This window comes from Vulpes vulpes, chromosome 3, assembly GCF_048418805.1.
Source record: "Vulpes vulpes isolate BD-2025 chromosome 3, VulVul3, whole genome shotgun sequence".
Taxonomy (NCBI): domain Eukaryota; kingdom Metazoa; phylum Chordata; class Mammalia; order Carnivora; family Canidae; genus Vulpes; species Vulpes vulpes.
This window is the reverse complement of record NC_132782.1, coordinates 22,053,018-22,075,186: the sequence shown is the minus strand read 5'-3', so window position 1 is coordinate 22,075,186 and position 22,169 is coordinate 22,053,018. Positions and strand designations below refer to the sequence as shown.

General features: G+C 32.7%; 1 protein-coding gene across 1 annotated transcript in view; it reads right to left on the bottom strand.

Moving 5' to 3' along the window:
* AGPS (alkylglycerone phosphate synthase) overlaps positions 1-22,169 on the bottom strand; it is a 131,529-nt gene that overhangs the window by 25,816 nt on the left and 83,544 nt on the right. The window contains exons 12-17 of the mRNA XM_072752024.1: positions 21,540-21,591; positions 16,603-16,679; positions 14,449-14,561; positions 8,667-8,736; positions 6,364-6,425; positions 1,781-1,870 (exon numbers count right to left, since the gene is read on the bottom strand). Of these exons, the coding sequence (XP_072608125.1) occupies positions 1,781-1,870; positions 6,364-6,425; positions 8,667-8,736; positions 14,449-14,561; positions 16,603-16,679; positions 21,540-21,591 (464 nt within the window). The remainder of the gene's footprint in view (positions 1-1,780; positions 1,871-6,363; positions 6,426-8,666; positions 8,737-14,448; positions 14,562-16,602; positions 16,680-21,539; positions 21,592-22,169) is intronic.

Genomic DNA, 22,169 nt, shown 5'->3' with positions numbered 1-22,169 from the left:
TCCCAATGGGACCAAAAGTAGAACTAAGAAATATAATCTGGTCGCAGGGAAGTACAAGATGAGGATATAAAAGATAGAAAAAAGAGAACAATTAGAAGAGATAGTAAAGAGTAGAGAAATATTTCTAGTCTTGCAAAGCAAATGTATCCAAATTATCAGGCTTTATCAAAATATCAAAGAGGACTTAACAATTGGATGCTTTTGTGAGGATCCGTCATTAGAGAAGAAAAAGAATACCCAAATTTCCCTCACTTGCAGTAGTATAGGTTGTCTACCTCAAGTTTCATGTAATGACCTCACAATACAATGGCATTCACATAGCCCTTCACATGCTTTTGCATTTTAGACCCACAGGCCTCATCAAGCAGATGGTATTATCACTGCCTTACTAATGATAAATTTAGAGTCCAAAGAGATAAAATTACTAATAAACAGCAGAACCATGCCTTCACTCATCGGACACCTGTAGTGTTAAAAAACAAAGAAATTTTAAAAACTAAGCAGGAAGTTGCCATTGTCATACAGTTGGCCAGCAGGGCCTGGTTCTTGGGCTGGAAGAGGCCCAGGTCTGCCTCCTTAGGCTGAAATTAAGTGATTCCAAGTAAATCTGAAAAAAATATCATGAATAGAAATACACAGAAATAGGGTTTTGGTGAAGCATACCTGTTATTTCAGAGTCCCACATAAGGTGCACTTAACAATAAAAGTATTATATTACTTCCCAAATTACCTAATTTGTAATTTTGCTTATACTGTGATTTTTGTTTCTATAATAAATATTGAGTTATATTCTTGAAAACCACAACACACATACACAGAAAAAAGGAAAGGCATGTAACAGAATGTTTCATAAATTGTAAAGTGCTAGATTACTACTGTATCATTTACTTTAAGGATCCCTTTCACATAATCTGTCCTGATTTCCTTTTATTTTCCATTCTAATTAATTCTGTAACTTTATTGATAAGTCAAATGCTCCATTCAATCTTGATAGATTTAATCTTCTGGTGTTTATACTGGTCTGTTAATAACAAGAGATTGAATACAAAGTGCCCCTTCTCAAAAAAACTTTTGGACCACTGTTATTTAACAAAGAGGGTAAGACCTTCAGTTAACTGCCCACTATGGAAGATACCAGCCACATGTGGTGTTTTAAATTCAAATTATTTGAAATTAAATAAAATTTACCACTCAGTTCCATAGTCACATTTCAACAGCTCCACAGCCACATATGGCTTGTGGCTATCATAATAGGGCAGATAAAGAATATTTCCATTATTGTAGAAAGATCTGTTGAAAGTAATCAGTTAATCTTCATTTGGATATTTTGCTCTACTCGTTCCTTTATTCTACACCCATTCATTTCATCAATAACTAATAAAATGGTAAAAAATGCTTTTTGCCTACTGAAGAAAAGGCTATGTTGACTGTGTATTAAATTATACTTTCTTGAAAATATATGTGATTTATAGTTTCAGTGAACTAAAAGGGAGGCCTTTACTTATTCCAGAGGCTCTAAGGTTTGGCTCTGCACTGTCATGCTGTCCCACTAGGGTAGAGAGCTCAGTGATGGAAAGGTGTTCTACTCCAAAAGGGCTCAGGACTGCCCTAAAAATCTTAATAGAATCTTAATCTTAATCCTAAGAAGGTGGCAAAAGTGATGTTTAAGAAAACGTGCGAAATGGAATAGACTGAAGCTATTCCCCCAGCTGGCAAATTACATCTATTAATTAAAAAATATGTTTTTTTTTCAGAATTAGTATAAAAACAACAAACTCACCTGCATGTAGAAAGAGGAGCAAACTGAACACCCTTCTCTTTGCATTCCCTTGTTATTCGTTCTTTAACATTTCTACAAAGATCCACAACCCTAGAAGACATAATAGAATACAATATGAAGTTTTCAAATAAATTACAAAAATTTGAATAAATGCTAGTTTATCTGGCATCCTTCAAGTTAGTAATTCTAATGAAAACTTTCATATTTATTCCTTCAGAAATTAACAGAGAGCTTTGATCATTCAAGTTGAGCTTTCCATTCATAATTTCAAAGGGGCAAAGTTCTTTTTTTGCCACAAGACAGAAGTCAGAGAGTACACTCAAGCCTCCTGAAGTGGTTTTATACTTCAGTAAACCCAATTTCCAAATAAATTTAATTACAAGATTTTAAAAGCTTCAAAAAAAGCTATAACAAACATGTTCATGAAAATTCAATTCCGTATTTATAGGAATACCAATCTGTGTCCATGACTAAGACATTTCTCTTAATATAAATATAATCAATAATCATGATGTACCAAATGCCCAACAGCCTACTGTCAAGCACCGAGCTAAAATACAGTTCAACAAAGACTCACCAGACATGAACTATGTGTAAAACTATGCTAGACTGATATTAAAAGTTAATGAAAACAGGTAATAAATAGTTAATAAAGGGAAAGGGGAATAATATTTAACAATATTAATCCTTTTTTCTATAGTTTAAATAAACTTTTTATTTGAAACAGTTTTAGATACAGAAAAGTCACAAAGATGGTACAAAGAGATCCTCTTTCTCTGGTTTCCTATAAACACATTATATAACCATAACAGATTTGTCAAAACTAAGAAACTGACTTCAGGACATCACTATTAACTAAAACACAGACTATATTCACATTTCACCAAATTTCATTTTGACTCCAAAATACTGTTGTTTTAAAACATGATGGCATCTGCTTTCTTTTGTTGTTTAGTTTTTAATATAATTTTTAAGATCCTATTTTGGAGTGGAGGAGGTCTAATGGTGACATATTCATATTTTGGGAACATACTCAGGAAAAGGCTCTGAAATGGAAAACATGCCAATCAGAGCTTCTAGGTCGGAGATCCAGAGACAGAAGATTTGACTGACAAAAGATTTTGCTATTACTACATATTCTGTTTCTTTTGGAAAATAAACTCCTAGGGCATATATAAACCTCTTATTCTCCAACAAACATACTAGCCACATACTGACACTGATTCTGTGTTTTAAACCTTGGTCTGTTTAGAATCAGGAGAATGCAAAAGATAACAAAGAAACTCAAAAGGCTGGGCCATCTTTAGTCTAAAGACTGATTTGAATGTATGAGAACCAATTTGACAAAAACAGTAACATTTACATGGATTATGCTTTGTAAAACACACTAAAGTTACTTATATTTCCAATAAGAAAAAGAATATATGGTTAAAATATAAATAGAGAAGTTCAGTATTTTATTAGCTATTTTAATATGGTATCTAAAAGTTTTATAAATTCTAATTTTACAAAACAGTGCCTTTAAGTTTAAATTCTGCTTAATTCTATGAGAGTTGCAGGCAAATATGATTTATCAAGGTTACCTTTGTCTCACTTATGAACCGATAAGGATGCATGTTTTTAAAATATCTTATAAAAGTATTTATTTTTTTCTTATAAAAGTATTTAGATTATTGGAATTTATTGTCTTTATTTTGAAAAATCTAACATATATATAACAAATACTTTAAATATAAATAAAACCTACTAAGCTTTAATAGTTACAGGTTTAATTAATATATACATTTATAACCAAGTTCTTTATCATGACTCTAGAAAATAGAATTTGTGTTACATAACAATAATAATAATCTTCAGTACCAATGAGGAGGAGATGGGACAAAGAACATGACTGAATGGTTAAAACCCTTAATGGGATACTTTCTAGAAATGATTTGTTTAGAAGGAGTTCAGAAAGCATTCTCTATAGAACATGTACAATTCAGTCCATTTGGACCATTCTATGGGAGATAAACATAACTGTGTATATGCTTTTAAATCCTTACCTGACCTGTTAGCAAATTTAACACTGTTGACAATTCCCTGCTTGAATAACATCTTCCTGGGCTTCTCTCACATCACTGGTTTTCCTTCAAATCCTCTAGGTATTATTCTCTTTTGCTAGCTCTTGTTTGTATGTTCATCCTTTAAATTTTGGGATTCCCTGGACTTCCTTCTCAAAGAAGTTTTTTTCTTCAACCATACTAGCTATAAGGGTTTGTATTTACTCTTGGTTTTAATCACAAGTTTCATGCTAGTGTCTCCAAAATCTTTAAATCTCCAACTCAGACATTTTAGACAGCTATTTTTATAGGCTGCATTCTTATACCATTCCAGAGTTCACTCATGGGATTCTACGCAGAATAGTCATTGAGCACTTAACAGGTACATTTTACTCGCGTCACTGAGAGATACACAAAAACTAGTAAGACCAATAATCCCTTAAGAGATTTATGCATGAAAAGGTGAAGCAATCTAATAATGTGTGAGAATTGAAGACTCTGATCCCATGGGTTTCTGGTAAACATTCTGGCTAAATGTCTGAAAGAAAAAGCAAGTTGCTAAATGGGTAACAAGTAAATTTTATGTCAAGAATGTAGCTGCTTTCCATTCATTTTATTTATGAAAACCTCTGCTGATCAAGTTGTTGTTTTTTTTTTAAAGATTTTATTTATTTAATCATGACAGACACCGAGAGAAAGGCAGAGACACAGGCAGAGGGAGAAGCAGGCTCCCTCCAGGGAGCCCAATGTGGGACTTGATCCCTGAACTCCAGGAACATGCCCTGAGCTGAAGGCAGATGCTCAACCGCTGAGTGACCCAGACGTCCCTGATGAAGTGGTTTTATTTTTTATTTATTTTATTTATTTATTTATTTATTTTTGGTGAAGTGGTTTTAAATGAAAACAAACCAAATACGTAAGCCTGTATAAAACAGATATTGTGAGTCCAATAAATATGTAAGAACACACAAGAAAAATATTTAAAAAGTGAAAAGACATATGTGATTAGCTTCCATAGCTGCAAGAATAAAAAGGCAAATGCCAATCATCAATTAACAGTAACTGATGAAAAAATTCATAATACTGAAGAAGTTAACACTACACTAACCTACCTTCCCTGGCAAGGAAGAGTATAAAAGACAAATGATCTTTGAGACAACTATGAACAGCTACCAAATGATATTTGCTGTTAAAAAGTTCAGATGTCAGTAAGATGATTTTTTTTCTGTCAATAAGTTGATTGTTTTTTAGTTACAAGATTTATCTCCTGGTTAAAATACAGCAATAAAACTCATGAATAACAGATAGATACTATAAATTTGATTACTGTTTTACAAGGCATGGAATATGAACGTCCATGCACCAAAAGTTATAACACATAGTAGATAAAGAATGAATGCAGAAAAAGTAAAGTTTTCTGGGAGAGTGGGGAAAAAAGAGCTTAGGGTAGAACAAAAATATTAAGATAAGTAATATCTAAGAGGTAGATTCATGGGGATTTGTTATATCTTATATAATTTATTATAGATTTAAAATAGTTCATATATTTTATAAAGAAAAAGCAAAACGTAAGGCCTCGAATAAAAATGTACTAACAGTTTCCTTAAGAATTTTTATAGTGGGATGCCTGGATGGACTGGGGTTGAGCGTCTGCCTTCGGCTGAGGGCCATCGGGCTCCCTGTGAAGAGCCTGCTTCTCCCTTTATGTCTTTGCTTCTCTCTCTGTGTCTGTCATGAATAAATAATAAAATCTTAGAAAAAAAGAAAAAGAATTTTTATTACTGAATGAGTTTACTCAAAAGTTCATTTTTAATAAAACTACTTCACATTTCATCAGTGTTTATTATCAATTCCCTAACCAATATTTGTATGTGCGTGTGTAATGTAAACATAGAAGTTGTACATAATACCTTAAGTTGCATTTCTTTTAGAAATCACTGAAATAGAAGATCTTACTTAATACTCATACAAATATCAAAACTGAATCATACATTACAAAAGAAGGTTAACACTGGTTTTATAATTTTGAACTTTTTAGAGAATATTCAGCATATAAAGTACTTAAGAATCTAAATCAAAGCTAGTGAAACTAGCTTAAGTGCCCAAAAAGATTCTTTAAAATGTAGACTTCAGTAATATCTTCCTTCTATTGAATTTAGATAATTCTGTCTCAAACCAAAAGAGGGGGGCTTGCAAATATGACATTCTGATGAGATATTAATTTTTTTAAGATTTATTTATTTATTTTAGAGAAAGAGAGAGAACACAGAGAGAAAGGGAGAATCTCAAGTAGACTCTCTGCTGAGCAAGGAGCCAAAGTTGGAGCTCAATCTCACGACTCAGAGATCATGACCTGAACTGAAATCAAGAGTTGGATGTTTAACTGACTGGAGCCACCTAGGTGCTCCAAAGATATTAACTTAAAAAAAAAGTGTTTCTTTATAAACATTTAAAAATTTATATATTCATGCACAAAGATACATTATTTCAGCAACTCCTATGGCATATTTGAATAATATCAGGCATTTTATTATATTTTACCTGTCCCAAGGAGCAGAAGTCTCGAAAGACTCTCCTAATATGTAGTATTCCAAACCCAAGTCCTGTTAAAACATATATACAAAAATCAAGAAATTAATAGGTGCAGAAGAATCAATACTATTGTAATATTGCTACTCTTTCATAATAATTGTTAGTATTACATGTTTCTAACTTAACTTCCACTGTTCTTTACTCCCCACTCCATAAAAACAGTGGAAAGTGGCCCTGCGAATGAGCTATATAACCTCCAGAAGGACAGGAACTTTATCTGTCTTGTTTTCTGTATCCTTGGCCCCAGATAGTATGCCTGACACATGGTAGGAACTTAAATATTTCTTCAAGGAAAAAAGACTTTATCTAAGAACTGTCTATGTACATGTAGAGCATACTAGAACAGCTTTTTTTTAGTAGCCTAAACAGCAAATTAAACAACACTAAAAATGTTCATCAGGATGGAAGGACCAGGGCCATAGAGAAGTGGGGGGAAGGGTGTTAAGGGAGGAAGGTATCTCTCTTTCCTAAAATCAACTTTTCTTTAAAAGCAAATTTAAAAAATATAGTGCCATTCTTTGTACTAACTAAATGAGACAAGATATCTGGAAGCGAGGAGTATATCTTCTAACACACGCTACAATACTTATTTGGTAAGTAACTTATAATACAAATTTCTTTACACAGAATACAATTCTGTTTTATTTTTATTTTATTTTTTTTTAATTTTTATTTATTTATGATAGTCGCACAGACAAAGAGAGAGAGAGAGGCAGAGACACAGGCAGAGGGAGAAACAGGCTCCATGCACCGGGAGCCTGACGTGGGATTTGATCCCGGGTCTCCAGGATCGCGCCCTGGGCCAAAGGCAGGCGCCAAACCACTGCGCCACCCAGGGATCCCTACAATTCTGTTTTAATATCAAAACTAGAAAGAGCAATTCATAAGCTACAACAGAATTGCAAAGATAGGAAAGGAAATTAATACATGTTTTCACTTCTAGTAAAATGAATCACTTCAACTCTACCACTGGTTGACAGGAAAAAATCCCCAAATTACTGATCTAAAATATCTGGCTCTTCTCTTATGCATTCATTTATGCAATAAGCATATACTTACTGACAAAAGTATTAAACACTGAGAAAATAAAAAGATAAAAAAATAATCACCCTGCCCCCAAATCTCAAAATTGCTTCTGACTCAGTTTTAACAGTGTCTGTTACTTGTTACAGTTACATCTCATTTTCTAGAATTCTGAATTTAGTATTATGGGAAATTGGTGGTGTCATACTTGGAGAAAATGGCCAAAAAACAAAAATTTGTGTATATATAAATCGCTTACTATGAAAGAGGTTGGGGTAGTAACAGTCTATGGAGGTAAACATTCTAAAATCATCTATTACTTTTCACGATCGTGAAAATCTTAATCGTAAATCTCTTAATCACAATTTCTAACATAATGCACAAGCAATAAATGTAATTTTCCTTATCTGCATGGGGAAATGGGATGCTCAAGAAAATGTACATGCTTCAAATTCACTGCAACCTAAAACTTAGATCTTACCTAGGAATTAAATTATTTTAAAAATGAGAACACAATCCAAGCTTTCTTACAGAAGTAAAAACAAATTTTATATAAGTTTACGTTAAGTATTTCCTTCAGAACAATTTCTGAGTGAATATTTAGAAAATTCAGTATTTTGCAAAGTTAAATTCTCAGTATGATACCTGAGAAATGACCTTTTAAAATAAGCCCCTTCAAATGTAATCCTACTATAGCAGAAAACAATTAAGAAACTTGTGTTTACTATAGCCAAAGTAAAAAAACAAAACAAAAGAAATGAATCCATAAACTTTTGAAAGAATACTTTCATATTGATAAGTATAGTAGACTCTTGTGGTTGACATGACTAATAAAGTTTCTCACAAATAGAAAATCTGTAATTAGAAAAATTTTAGAGCTCAAATACAATTTATTTTATTTAGAATTATTCTCTATAGCAATCATCACCAATGAACTAATTACTACTTGGAATCAAGTTAAATGCCAATTTTTAAAGAGTGAAAGAAAGATTATGAATCTCTAAAGCAGATTATGAATCAGAGTGACCTAAATAATCTTTAAATTCCTCAAAAATTACATATGGAAGATTTAATTGGACTTCTGAAGATTTGTAGTTAGTCCTACATTCATGTGAAATGATGTGTTACATTATACTAGGTTAAAATTTAAGAAAATAATTTTATTCACTCAAACTAGAAAAAGTATGGTCTACAGCATAAACTGACAAGGGAAATACGAAATAACTTACTCGAATGTATGCAATGACATAGGTCAGCAAATAACCTCTCTGTCCATTATCTTCTCCAGCTGCCAACCCACTGAAATAAAGAACAAACTGTTAATATATATCATATATATTTATTAAAAATACATAAAATTGGGATGCCTGGGTGGCTCAGTGGTGGAGCATCTGCCTTCCACCCAGGGCATGATCCCAAGGTCTGAGGATCAAGTCCTGCACTGGGCCCCCTGCAGGGAGCCTGCTTCTTTCCCCCTCTGCCTAGGTCTCTGCCTCTCTCTGTGTGTCTCTCATAAATAAATGGATAAAATCTTTAAAAAAAAAATATATATATATATAACTAACCAAACTACTATGATACCCCAAGATAACTGCTTAACAGATTAACAAACTATATTATACTGCATCTCATTTTTATTTTAATCTAATTTGTCATAAATGTATCAAAGAGCTATCAAAAGAATAAGTTTGGATAATAAAAATCGAAAAACACTTTTAATATTTCAGTTTGGTCATTAATTTCAAACTTTCACCTATCAAACTAATAAAACGGACTCATATGACCTCAATTACTTCTACCCATTATTGACAAAAGAACAGAGAGTTAGCCATGAGAAATAAGCTTAAATAAATTTGAATAAACTTTACAAGCATAACAAGATACCTAAAATACTTTCATATATTCTTATCCATATATTCATGTATCATTATAGTCTTATTCACATATAAAGATGTATGATTGACTACATCTTCCAAATACCAAGAAGTTTCTTGAATACTTGTGTACACAGAATAGAAAGTATTAGATATAGTGTTTATTTTATGAAACTTATAACAAATGAGAGATAAAACATACCTACACAGAAATATTGAAGTTTATGAAACAACATATAGACAATTACAAGACAACAGGTAAGGTTTTATTATGAACTACCCATTTCAATTTGAAAGTAGTTTTTTCCACAGAAATTGTATTTGGTGATCTAGTTAGAACTAATCCCATATAGTATATAATTCAGACCAAGTTTTCTGCTTTGTGAAAGTCATTCTTATTTTAAAAGACTATGAATGATTATTGATTTCTACTACCTTCAGTAAAGAGCTTTTAATTTTGCTTGTTTCCATCATCAGGCAGAAATTAAATTTTAACTATTCTTCGTCAACTAAAGAAAACTTAACCACAAACTCTTAAAGTACCCATGAAAAAAGTCTCTCAATAAAACCAGATAGAAAGAAAAGTAGATTTTCTTTCTTGGGTCGTAATAGATGATGAACTTCTTTGTCTCTCTGCTTAATACCATAATTGTACCTCCTTGGTCTCAGGACGTTGAGCCCTTAACCATTGTGTTGTCCAGGACGTTGGGCCTCTGTTATTTGAGCCCCCTCCCAAAGAATCAATTTTCTCATTGCTTCAATTAATATCTTATAGTTAAGTTGTTTCTTCCCCTGAAGTTTTGCTTGGATTTAGCAGTAAGTAAATAATACAGCATAGATGTACCCTTGTGCTATACAAATACTGTAAGGCAATTTTAGGCTAGGATGTAAGAGCCAAATCAGATTTCCTGACTTAGAATTACAGCTGCATATACGCAAATTAGTATCACCCAAAGAAGTGGCAAACACTTGATAGAAGCAACTCTAGTCTAGAACCACTTGGGGATGGGGTACAATGAAATGAAATAGGAGATTGTTTGTATTACTAAATGCTAATAAGCAAAGAAGACAGAATTTAGGTCAAGCAGTTAAGAGTGAAAAGTAAGAAGAAGGCAGCTCCAGTGGCTCAGCGATTTGGTGCCGCCTTCGGCCTGGGGCGTGATCTTGGAGACCTGGGATCAAGTCCCACGTTGGGCTCCCTGCATGGAGCCTGCTTCTCCCTCTGCCTATCTCTCTCTCTCTCTCTCTCTCTGTGTGTGTGTGTCTCTCATGAATAAATAAATAAAATCTTGGAAAAAAAAAAAAAGAAAAGTAAGAAGAAATAATAGAATTCTGAGTCAGATATATATGGATTTGAGGTTAGGGGTAGGGAGTCAAGTAAAGTTCCAAAATACAAAGGAAACTAGTCAGAAAATTGCTGTGGTAAGTGTGTGAAGGAAAATATCTGAGTCCATACCTCAGGTAGAAAAGAAGCAGTCACACACTGAGTCCAAGAAAGAAAAGACATTACTGAGCTAGGAAACAGGAACAATTAATCCTGGGCCTAGTGGCAGAAAGAAAGGACAGTGAAGACTAGAAAACAGTGCAAGAGACCTATGCTGGAAATCCTTGAGAAGGCACATTCTAAGTGGGTATTTGGTGAGAAGTAAAAGGTAAGGACATTAAGTAGACCTGTCTCTTATAATAGTACGAGAAAAAGTCCTTTGCAGTCCTATGTCAAGCTATTTTTCTTTAGATCCTCTTCTAACATCTGGCAGGGGCAGGAGTGGGGAGATCTGCTCCACTTTGGAATTCAGTGTGACAAATCACACAGAAACATGCATTTTCTTATCCAAAGCAGGAAGAAATCAACGTCCATGCTAAATTCATAAACCCCAAAGGAGAAGAAAAGACATTCTGGGCTTGCTTTTCTGAATCATAGATTTCCCTGCAAATTTAGCTTTTTGTTACTTAGATCTCTCTCTCCTTTTTTTTTTAAGCTTTCAGAACTCAATCTTATAGATAGGATTATCTTAAAATACAATATATAAACAATAGTAGGGCACAGCAGCCACTCCAAAAAAGTATACTAAGATTCAAACTACTTTATGGTAAAGTAGCAATATCCATCCCCTACTTCCTGCTTGCCCTCCACAAATTTCAAACCTCAATTAACAAGGTTCTTAAATTCAAACCTGTTTCATAAGAAAACACTGGGAAGACTAATGAAAGAGGAATGAGAGACAATCTTCTTATATAAAAGAGCCATCTGGTGAACCTAATCACTCTCATGTTAAATTACATTAAACAATTTAAGCATACACTTTAAAAATAACAATAACATGTTACCTTAAGTTCTATGGTAAATGTCAATACATCTGTCATGACTGATGACAAGGAATATTTGTTCTCATTAGCTCTTAGAAAAGTTAAAGCATATTACTAGTAAACATAGATAAATAACCAAAGTATGATTATTCAACATTTGCCAATTATGTTCCATTGGATCACATGTGTTCAACAGTATTTAACAGTGTTATGTGAGGGTGGAAGGCAAGGAGGAAAAATGGCTATGATACACATAAAAATGTTCTAAACTGTTCAGAGTACTTCATTAAAAACAATTCGAGGCTAATTCAAAGGGTAAAACAAAAGAATAGAAAATAAAGGTCAGATGAATAATGCCCTATTTCCAAATAAAATACATGAGCTAAACTAACTTATGAAACTTTAGCAGAAAGAAACTCAGTGGCACTTTTTAGTTATGCAGAAGAAGAAATCATTAAAAAAAAAAAAAAAAGAAGAAGAAATCATTCATTGGGGAGCAAGGGTTGGCCAAGTGGCATCGTAAGCAAGAAAAATATCCCTGAATCTTTCAGTGATTAGAACAAAGAATTCGTGCCTAAAAAGAAATATCAGGAGAACCAGAACTTCTGCTAGAAAACCATATGAAGATATTTCCAAGTATCAAATCAAATCAAATCAAAATCAAAATAGTCCTAAGTAAAAAAAAAAAAGTCCTAAGTACTCTCCCCAATGACAGCCTGGATTGTTAATACTGAAGATCTATGCATCCAAATGAAGGAAGCCAGGGTGAACGTACATTAAGAAATTAATTATAACATAACTAATAAGTACAAAATGATAATAGCACAAAAATGAGACTCCAATCAGAGTCTGAGTTTTAAAGCTTTGCCCTTGCTTAGGTATCTCACTTACTATAACCTATTTTAATGGATGAATTTGATATTACAAACAAATCGCTTCAATTAAATCAATAGTTCTTGGGCTTCGGTATCAGTATCTAAAAAGACTTGGATTCATCTTAAGGAAGTTCATTCTTTTAAGTTGTAAATGACTAGAATTACATGGGAAAAACAAGATGAATTACGTGACAAGAGAGTTTATGACAGTTGGTGGCTCAATTTAAAACTGACAAAATGGCTCTGATAAATACCTAAAGGTTAAAATACAGCGTTTTAAGGGTAGCATAGCAGTTAGGCATAAATGAAATAGAATAAAAAAATGTCAGGGAAAATACTCAGTTTCATCAACTCTTTCAACAAATATTCAATCATCTAGTATATACCAGGCATCAGCAGTGATATCCAAGAAAAGATAGGTCAGGCTCTATAAAAATTATGTCCTACTTCACATAAAAAGGCATTTTGCCATCATCCTACCCCAATCCAATAGGAAATGTAGCACATTACTAATTACTAGTGATTTTGCTGGCTACTCTGGATTGTAATTACAATAAAGATACTACAAAGTTGAGATTTCTATGCACATGTGTATTTAAGGTTAGAACAGAATTAAAAGATTTAATTTAAATATAAAAGACTTTAATCTAAATCTCCTTAATTGTTTCCAATACCATGGATTTTAAGAAAAAAGTTTAAAATTGATCCCGGAGTCCAGGATCAAGTCCCACATCAAGCTCCTGCAGGGAGCCTGCTTTTCCTTCTGCCCATGTCTCTGCCTCTCTCTGTGTCTCTCATCAATAAATAAATAAAATCTTTAAAATAAAAAGTTTAAAAATCAAATTATATAAACTCCACATAATTTAGAAACCAAAACACAGGTACATGTACATTTCAAAAATAAATTTAGAAATTAACCTGAACTCTAAGCCTCTTAGCTATTAAGTGAATTTTTATAGCACAATTATTAACTAATTTAGTTTAAAAAATCAATAATTCCAAAGATACTGTGAAAGAGGAAAAGTCAAAGATTAGTGAATTTCATCTTTTACTAAAGAAATTAAATTCCACTTGCCAATTTCAGAATAAGGTAAGAATAAAACTGAAAATTTACAAAAGTAAACTAAAAATTAAGTCCAAGATTAGATCTTTGCCTAAGAATTCTGCATTTTAACACTAAATTCAGAAAATCCTAAAAATAAAGGGTTGACTACCATAGGTGAGAAAAATACATAAAAGTGGGGCATTCTAAAACACAAGAAACACAAGGCTACAAATTAAATGCTCATTTATTCTCATAAATAGCAAAAAAGGGAAATTGACGTATTTACAAAAAACTCAGATTAAGCATAATGTATAATATTTTAAGCCCTGAAATAAATAAAGGAAACTGGTATCCAGGAAACTTAGTTTATGTACTTAGAAAGGAAAGGAAAAAAATGTAGTCCTGATAAATGGCATTTTCACTATGGTTCTCATCAATCAATCTCATAATCCATCAAGCAGAAAGAAAGAAACCACCCAATCATTATTCAGTTGGTTATAGATGTGAAATGTTTTCTGTTTCTTTATACCAGCACAAAACAGTAAGTGACAAGGGGTGGAGTACAGATAATTTATCAAATTCTTTTGTTTAAAAAACTTCCTTTTAAAAACATACTAATAACATGTTTTATACGTATACAATTACCACTAAATAAAAGGACTACGAATTTTTTAGTATTTTACTCTAGCACAACAAAAGCAAATATAAAATTAGCATCAATGGAAAAATATAATATTTAATATATCATAAATAGGATCACAAATTTTGGAAGTAAATCAACACAACATTTTAAGTTGACAATTATATATTGCTACAAATTTAATACTTTAAAGGGTACATTAACAACTGCTTGCAGATACCAGAATTTTAGATTAACATTCTCTTGGCATTATGAACTTTAAAGCCATACCCAAATTTTGCAGCGATGTCATACACTTGTTTTTCATGCTGAAGAACCTTCTCACGGTCCCCCTCAAACAGTAATGTAGCAACAGTTAGCTGATTTGGATCAAATCCTTTAAACTACAAAAAAAATTATTACAGATAAGTCTTATCCTATAAAATAGTATATCAAAATACATTGTACTCTTTTTTCCCTTCTGATCTGGCTCAAACATACCAACTCTTCAAAATTTGAGCTTTGGAATTTTACATATGAATCAAAAAGAATGTTTAATGCATATATTCAGGTTGTTACAATATAACAAAACTATAGAAAAATACTTAATTTCAAAGTATGCCATGGTGTCAATTGTAATGACATATTGGCAAGTAATACAACAAATAACTTGTAAGAATTATAACTGCAATAAAGAAGCAAATAAAAACACCAAATGATAGAATATAATGAATTAGCATCAAGATGTAGAATGAGAAAAAAGTAAAAAATAACAGTATCCTTAGATACCAACAATAACTTATTTAATAATATTTTCAAAGGAGATCTTACATCTAAAATAAAAATAATCATAAAAGGAAATATATAATCTCATTAGGAAAACATTTTTAAAAATAGATTATAAAGACCTATTGCCTCAACTAAGTATATAAGCCTGTCAATTCTTGCTCAAATTAATATACAGGTTCATTCCAATTCTGATCGAAACCTTAATGGACTTCCCAAAATGGTGAAGAGTTTCTAAAATTTTTCTAGGTTAATAAACAGGTAAGTTGTGATGAAGAACAAGGAAAATTCTAAAAAAAAAAACAAGAACTAGACTGATAGCAATTAAATCCATTTAAATTTTCAAGAACAAAATTTATTTTTAAAAATGTGATACCTTTTTAGAATTCAATTTATTTAAACTAAAAACAAAACAAAACAAAAACAGTTCATCCTCTCCTTCTATGCCTCAACCCCTGAAAACAAAAAAAGTTCACCTTCTTCTCCCTGCCTCTGGCAATCACCAGTCTGTTCTCTGTATCTATGAGCTTAGTTTTTTTGTGTTTTTTAAAGTTTTTTTTTTTTTCTAGATTGCACATATAAGAGAGATCATACAGTATTTGATACATTAAAATGGAATCTACTTCTTGAGTAAGTAAACAATAAGATGTCTTAGACATGGCAAATCCATGTAAGAAAAGCAGGGATTAGTTAGTCAAAGGTGCTGTCACAACTGGTTAGCAACTGGGGGAGCAAAAAGTGAAGATTAATTTAGAGCTTTATCTCACATCATAAAATTGAAATGCATTCAAATAGTAATAAAGATAAAAACTTTAAAATTCCTATTTAACAAAAAAAGCAAGAGAGAGAAGAAATAGTCCCAGCTTAGAAGTGATTAAATAATTATAGGAAAAGATATAAAATTTTGAAACTTTTGCACCAAAAAGAAAAACTCTTAAAAAGGGAGTCACCTGACTCAAAAAATTATTCACAACATTTATGACAAAGGCATCTAATAATTCCATTACTCAAAGGGTACACAGCAAAGCCCCAAGGAAAAAAAACAAGAAACTGCCACCCCTGGCAAAAAAAAAAACATACTCAACTAATGCACATAAAAACTGTATCTAGGAAATACAGAGAAATGATGGGTCTCACTGGAATTTCAATGAGAAACATTAACTAAAATAAAGTACTACTTTCTCCCCCAGATTCACAACATTTAAAACATAACAGAACACAACTCCCACATGCCACAACAAGGATGCAACAAAGAAATAGCACCTGTGTGTCCCTAGAGGGAGTACAAGCTGGCATAAACCTTTAGGAAAGGAATTCAGCAATGAAAAATTTTTTAAAAATCCATACTCTTATTTCACTAGATATAGATATCTATTATTAAAAAAAATCAAACTGTAAAAAATCTTACATGCATGAAACTGTTTAATGCCATGTTATTTTTAGGAACTTCAAATCTGGAAAAAAATTAAAATTTCTGATATTAAATACATAACTGATTGACTTGATAAAGTATTTATTCCAACATGAAAAATAATAATTAAGAAATGTACACAGCACCATGAAAATACATCTTAGTAGGTACGTGTGAGAGAAGAGAAGGCAGGAAACAAAACTAGTATCATAAGCTTTAAAATTTTAGCATTTTACAAAAATTCTTACCTTTGTAATATAAAACTTCTTTAAGCCATCCAAAAATGATGTGAAAATAGAGGAAACCTGAGGTTTAAGGGCATGACCTAAGAAGAAAAAAGTTCATAATTTAAATTAATAGCAAATTCTGTTTTTTTTTTAAGATTTTATTTATTTATTTGAGAGAGAGAGAGAGCACAAGCAGGGGGAGCAGCAGGCAGAGGGACAGGGACAAGCAGGTTCCCTGCTGAGCAGGGAGCCCAACATGGGGCTCAATCCTAGGATCCTGGGATTATGACCTGAGCTGAAGGCAAAAGGCAGACGCTTAACCAACTGAGCCACCAGGCACCCCAAGTTTTCTTTTTTCAAAAGATTAAAAGGCTAGTTTAATTTAGTATCCTAAAAAAAGTGAATGTTTTTTGTCTCTAATTTTTAAAATCCTATGTTTTATATATAACATTGATATTAAGATCTACATCTTTTAACTTTATCTTCTTTCAAAAGTCACAACTTTTTGTTTACGAAACCTCTCGTTACTTTTTTAATTCAAATTACTATATGTAACTAATACTACATATAGTTCAGGTTATCTTTCAATAGTATAGTTTATACATAGTAAAATCACTTCATTAATTTTTATTTCATTAAGAACACTCAATGGTGGCTGAGTTTACTTTTATTTTTTTTAATTATGCAAAAACTATTCAGAACTATAACCAAATACGCAGTCAATGCCAAGTTTAAGGTTGTTTCTTAATTAATTCTTAATTCTTCCAGAATTCTTGGCACAGAACTAGTAATTGCTTCCTTAATCACACCCAGAGAGTTAGAATTGCCAAAATAACATAAATGGTGTCTCAGAGTCTGTTAAATTAACATCTTTGCCTGCAGATTGAGTTTAATTGAGTGAAAGTCTTTTACTGTTTTCTCATTGTTTTCAGAGTAGCAACTTCTTAACTCCCATGACTGTTAGATTAAGAGTCATACATCTGGCTTTAGTACTATAAGCCCAATTCAGAAAAACGGGGCATACCATTTACATAGAATTTTTATAAAGAATTTTAAAGTCTCTAGTAAATCTGAAATTATCTCCAAATAAACATTTAATTTTTTTAAAACAGTTTCAAGATTTTGGGGTTTTGTTTTGTTTTTAAGATTTTATTTATTTATTCATGAGAGACAGAGAGAGAGAGAGAGGCAGAGGCACAGGCAGACAGAGAAGCAGGCTGCAGGGAGCCCCGACATGGGACTTGATCCTGGGTCTCCAGGATCACGCCCTGGGCTGAAGGTGGCGCCAAACCGCTGAGCTACCTGGGCTGCTCCGGTTATGTTTTAAGGCATAGATCCCTTAAGATAGGTGCAAACAGCAAAAAAGTTTCTTTGGGAGGAATGGGGGAGATTTCTTGGGAGGAAAAGACTATAACTTGTAGTCTTTTTTTTCCATTCATCTTTTTTCTTTTAAGTTAGAATTGGAATCTGTGATACTTATTACATTTTTACCGATTACAATAGGAAACCGTGACAATGAAGACCAAGTAACAGAAGTCTTAATCAGAGGTTAAGAGTTAGATATCCATCCTATAACTGAACAAAACAACTAAAATGAAGGACAGATTAGATTGAGACCAACCTAGCAATCTTTTTGAGTTCCTGGATCACATGTTTGGGAAACTTTTCTTTTACTGTACCCTATTAAAAATGCTTTTCCAGAATAAGCCATACCTTTAAAAATACATTTTTTAGCAAGTTTAAAGTTAGAAATAATATACCATCAAAATATTCACTTCCTATCCCAAATGGAATTCATCCTACTTTAATAATTGGAAATAAACATAAATGTCTGAGTGGGTTACTTGAATTCTTGTAAGAAACTGAAATTATCTGTTCCTCATACAAGACTTCTGATTCACACATCTTTTACATAATGTATGAAAACTCCAAATGTCACTGCCCTGATGTGAAATAATCCTTAAGGATATATGTTCATTTCAACACATGGAAATTTATTTGCACAATTTCCATGAACACCAGTGGGACTCAGCCACATATATGCAAATACTGAGTTGACAGGATAGCTTTGAAGAATAATCATCATAAAAGTGATACTAACTTTTAAGTATGTCAAGCATTAGTATTAACTTAAAAGGATATTATCTTTTATTTATTCTTAAATTAATATTGCCTTTCAAATTAATTACATTCTAAATATATTCTGGCTACTGGGTTTTATTTTTTATAGTAAATAAAGGAACAAAGTTTTCAAATTTACTAGTTGAACAGTCTGATTAGTAAATTTTGTGTTGTTACAGTGTTAATTTAAACATTTTTAATTATTTAATAAATACCTACATTTCAAAGAAGTGATCTCAAACAGTGGAAAAAGTCTTGGGCCTTGGAGTCAGACAGATTTGGGTTCAACCCTGGCTCTACCACATATGATCTGTGAGCTTTGGAATGAAATATCTAGGCTTTGAGTCATTTATAAATTGGGAATATCACTTTCAGGAACAGTTGTGAGGAGTATTTGATAAACTATGCTACAGATATTGTGGTTGGCACTATACTATGTGCTACTCAAGATTTGTTCACCCTCTTTTGATTAAGTCAATCAACATCGGTGCCTATCCTATGGCAAGTGCAGGAGATATAAAAACGAATATGAAACATTCCCTAAATTTGACAAACTTGAGTTTTTCAGAGGAAATCTACAGATCATTTCAATATACTCAATGATCTATATCATTTCAATATACTTAAAACATATTTCAATATAATAAACTAAGGGTTATGTCAAAGATAGGAGTGAAACTAAAAATATTAACATCTAATAAGGCTTGTGCTTTGTTAACAATTAATATAGTACAAACACTGTCGATCAGCCATACAGCTAGTAAGAAGTTCTGGATATCCCTTATTGTGCTAAGTGTTACCCTTTAGTTGCTTGATCATGGAGCCATGGCAGGATGTATAGATGGAAAGGTTTCAAGAGGTAGTGAGAAATCAAAAAGGTTATAAATAACCAAGAAGCAGAATCAGATCTGTCTTTTCAAAGAATCACTTTGGTGGCCATGTAAAGGATGGAGAGGAGACAGAGACAAGACTAGAGAGGGTACATCTGTCTTAGAGCATGTTCCTAGATATAGCAATGAGAATGTGGAACAGGGATGACAGATGGCCAGAAGGACCTTTTCTTTAAACCTTCATTTTAAATTGTTATAAAAACAAATTATAAATAAAGTCCAGTCAAATCATAATTTTACAAGTGTGTCTATATCTAACACAATTAACTATAATAATAGCATATAAATGGGTAACACAACATTATTAAATAGATATGTGGCTCTCTTAAGACCTAGATCTCTAAATGGAGGCCACAACACACAGAAGGCTTGGTTTTCATTTGATTTAACTATTTCATTATTTACAGGACACACTTATCTTAAACTTTTATCAGTAGTATAGTTATTTTGAAAACAATTTATTTAAAGGAATAACCAGATAACCATGAACAAGACTTCCTTAATTCTATATAACTATAATAATCACTCTTTTCTAAATTAAAATCTAAACTACTTTTAAATAAAACAAACAGGGATCCCTGGGTGGCTCAGCGGTTTAGCGCCTGCCTTTGGCCTGGGGCGTGATCCTGGAGTCCCTGGATCAAGTCCCATATCGGGCTCCCTGCATGGAGCCTGCTTCTCCCTCTGCCTGTGTCTCTGCCTCTCTCTCTCTCTCTCTCTCTCTCTCTCTCTCTCTCTCTCATGAATAAATAAACTCTTTAAAAACAAACAAACAAACAAACAAACAAAAGCCTGCCTATCTTAGCTTTAGTATTTACTACTGAGCAATCGTTCCATATTTTCCGGGACTGTTCTGAAGACTTGAATTCCATAAACTTGAATCCTAAACTCAATTTCAGCATATGGAAAAAATACAGAAGCAATAAAATTAGAATTAAAAAGATGATAAACTGTCAGAAGGTTGAATACTTTACAGCAAAATAGGGAGAAAAAGAAACATGGTTATCTGCTAGCAAATTCTCTACCTGAATATTCCAATCGTACCTCAAATACAACCCATTGTAAGGTCTCTACCCCCAGATCATCATCTCTCCTCTTCTAAACCAATACACCGAATCAGTCAAATCAGAAATCTGGGAGTTGCCCTCAACTCTCTTCATTACTGAACCTTCCACATCCAGTTGGCAAACAGCTTTGGGAAATCTCTGCCTTATTCTCTATCTCCATTGCTGCTGCCCTGATCTAGGCCCCTGAAATTTGCCTCTTGAAGCATTTCAACTCCTCTTCCACACCTTCACCATTCTACTCCATCCTGCATGATGCTAGCAGAATGGAGCTTTTCTCAGATATAAAGCTAATTTATTTTTTTCCCTCTACAAGAAATCCCTCTGCTGACAAGATAAAATCCAAATTGATCCTGCAAAGCCCTAGGCCACCCATCCCCAGCTATCTCTTGTAACAATTCTTACCCACCCTCTATTTGAGCCACAATGAACTATCTGAAGTACAAACATGCCATTAAGGTTTTACAATTCCATTTTTTTTGCTGATAAGTGAACAAATTTGGTAGGAGGGAAAAGGAAAACATCCTAGGCAAACTCTATACCCCTTTTAAGATTTAGCTTAAGCATGCATGATCCTCCTTTAAGAAGCCTTTCCTGACTCCCCATGTCAACATCCAGCAAAATCCAGCAGGCTCAACCACTCCTTCATTTGTACCCTAGGGTATCCAGTGCACTCTTCTTTCACAGTACCCACAACAATCCTGCACTCCTTCATTTATGTAATTGTCTGTCCTCATTAGACTGTAAGCTTCCTGAAGGACAGCAACTATGATATTCATCTTCCTACCTCTGTGCTTAGTACTCTTCCTGGCAGGCAACAGCTGTTTCATGAGCAGATTTTGTGGTTCATGAGCAGATTTTAAAATGACCACTCCTTACTCACCAAACTGAAACTGTTGGTTGTCCATGAGGCGGATAGATGCAGGAGCACATCTCTATTTTAAAAAGAAAAAAAATGTGATAAAATTTAATACCATAAAGAAGGTAGACAGGTAAAATATTAATGTCATCTTTCTGTATTTGAGATTGAGAGCTTGGTTCCTAAGAATATATATATATATATATATATACAGTAAAAAAAACCAAAAACTTTTTATATAATCGTAAGATGACAAATAAAACAGCAACTTCTATAAAATATCTGGAGAAGAAATCTACATACATAATACCTACACACATATGTTGCCAGATCTTTAAATTATGTGCAATTTTGCTAGATCCTAACGCCTAGCAAAGATTAATGGAAATATCTAAAAGAAATACTAGGTCTTGAAGTGGACTATTTTAGAACAAAGCAGAAATTTCAGAGACTAAGATCAATGCCTAGAACATTATACCATTTGTGAATTACAATGTGTCCTCAGGTTCTTATACACTTTTAAAACAAAGAAGATGATGGTGGATATATACTTTTATTTATTTATTTATTTGTTAAATATTTTATCTGTTTATTCATGAGAGACACAGAGAGAGTGAGGCAGAGACACAGGCAGAGGGAGAAGCGGGCTCCACA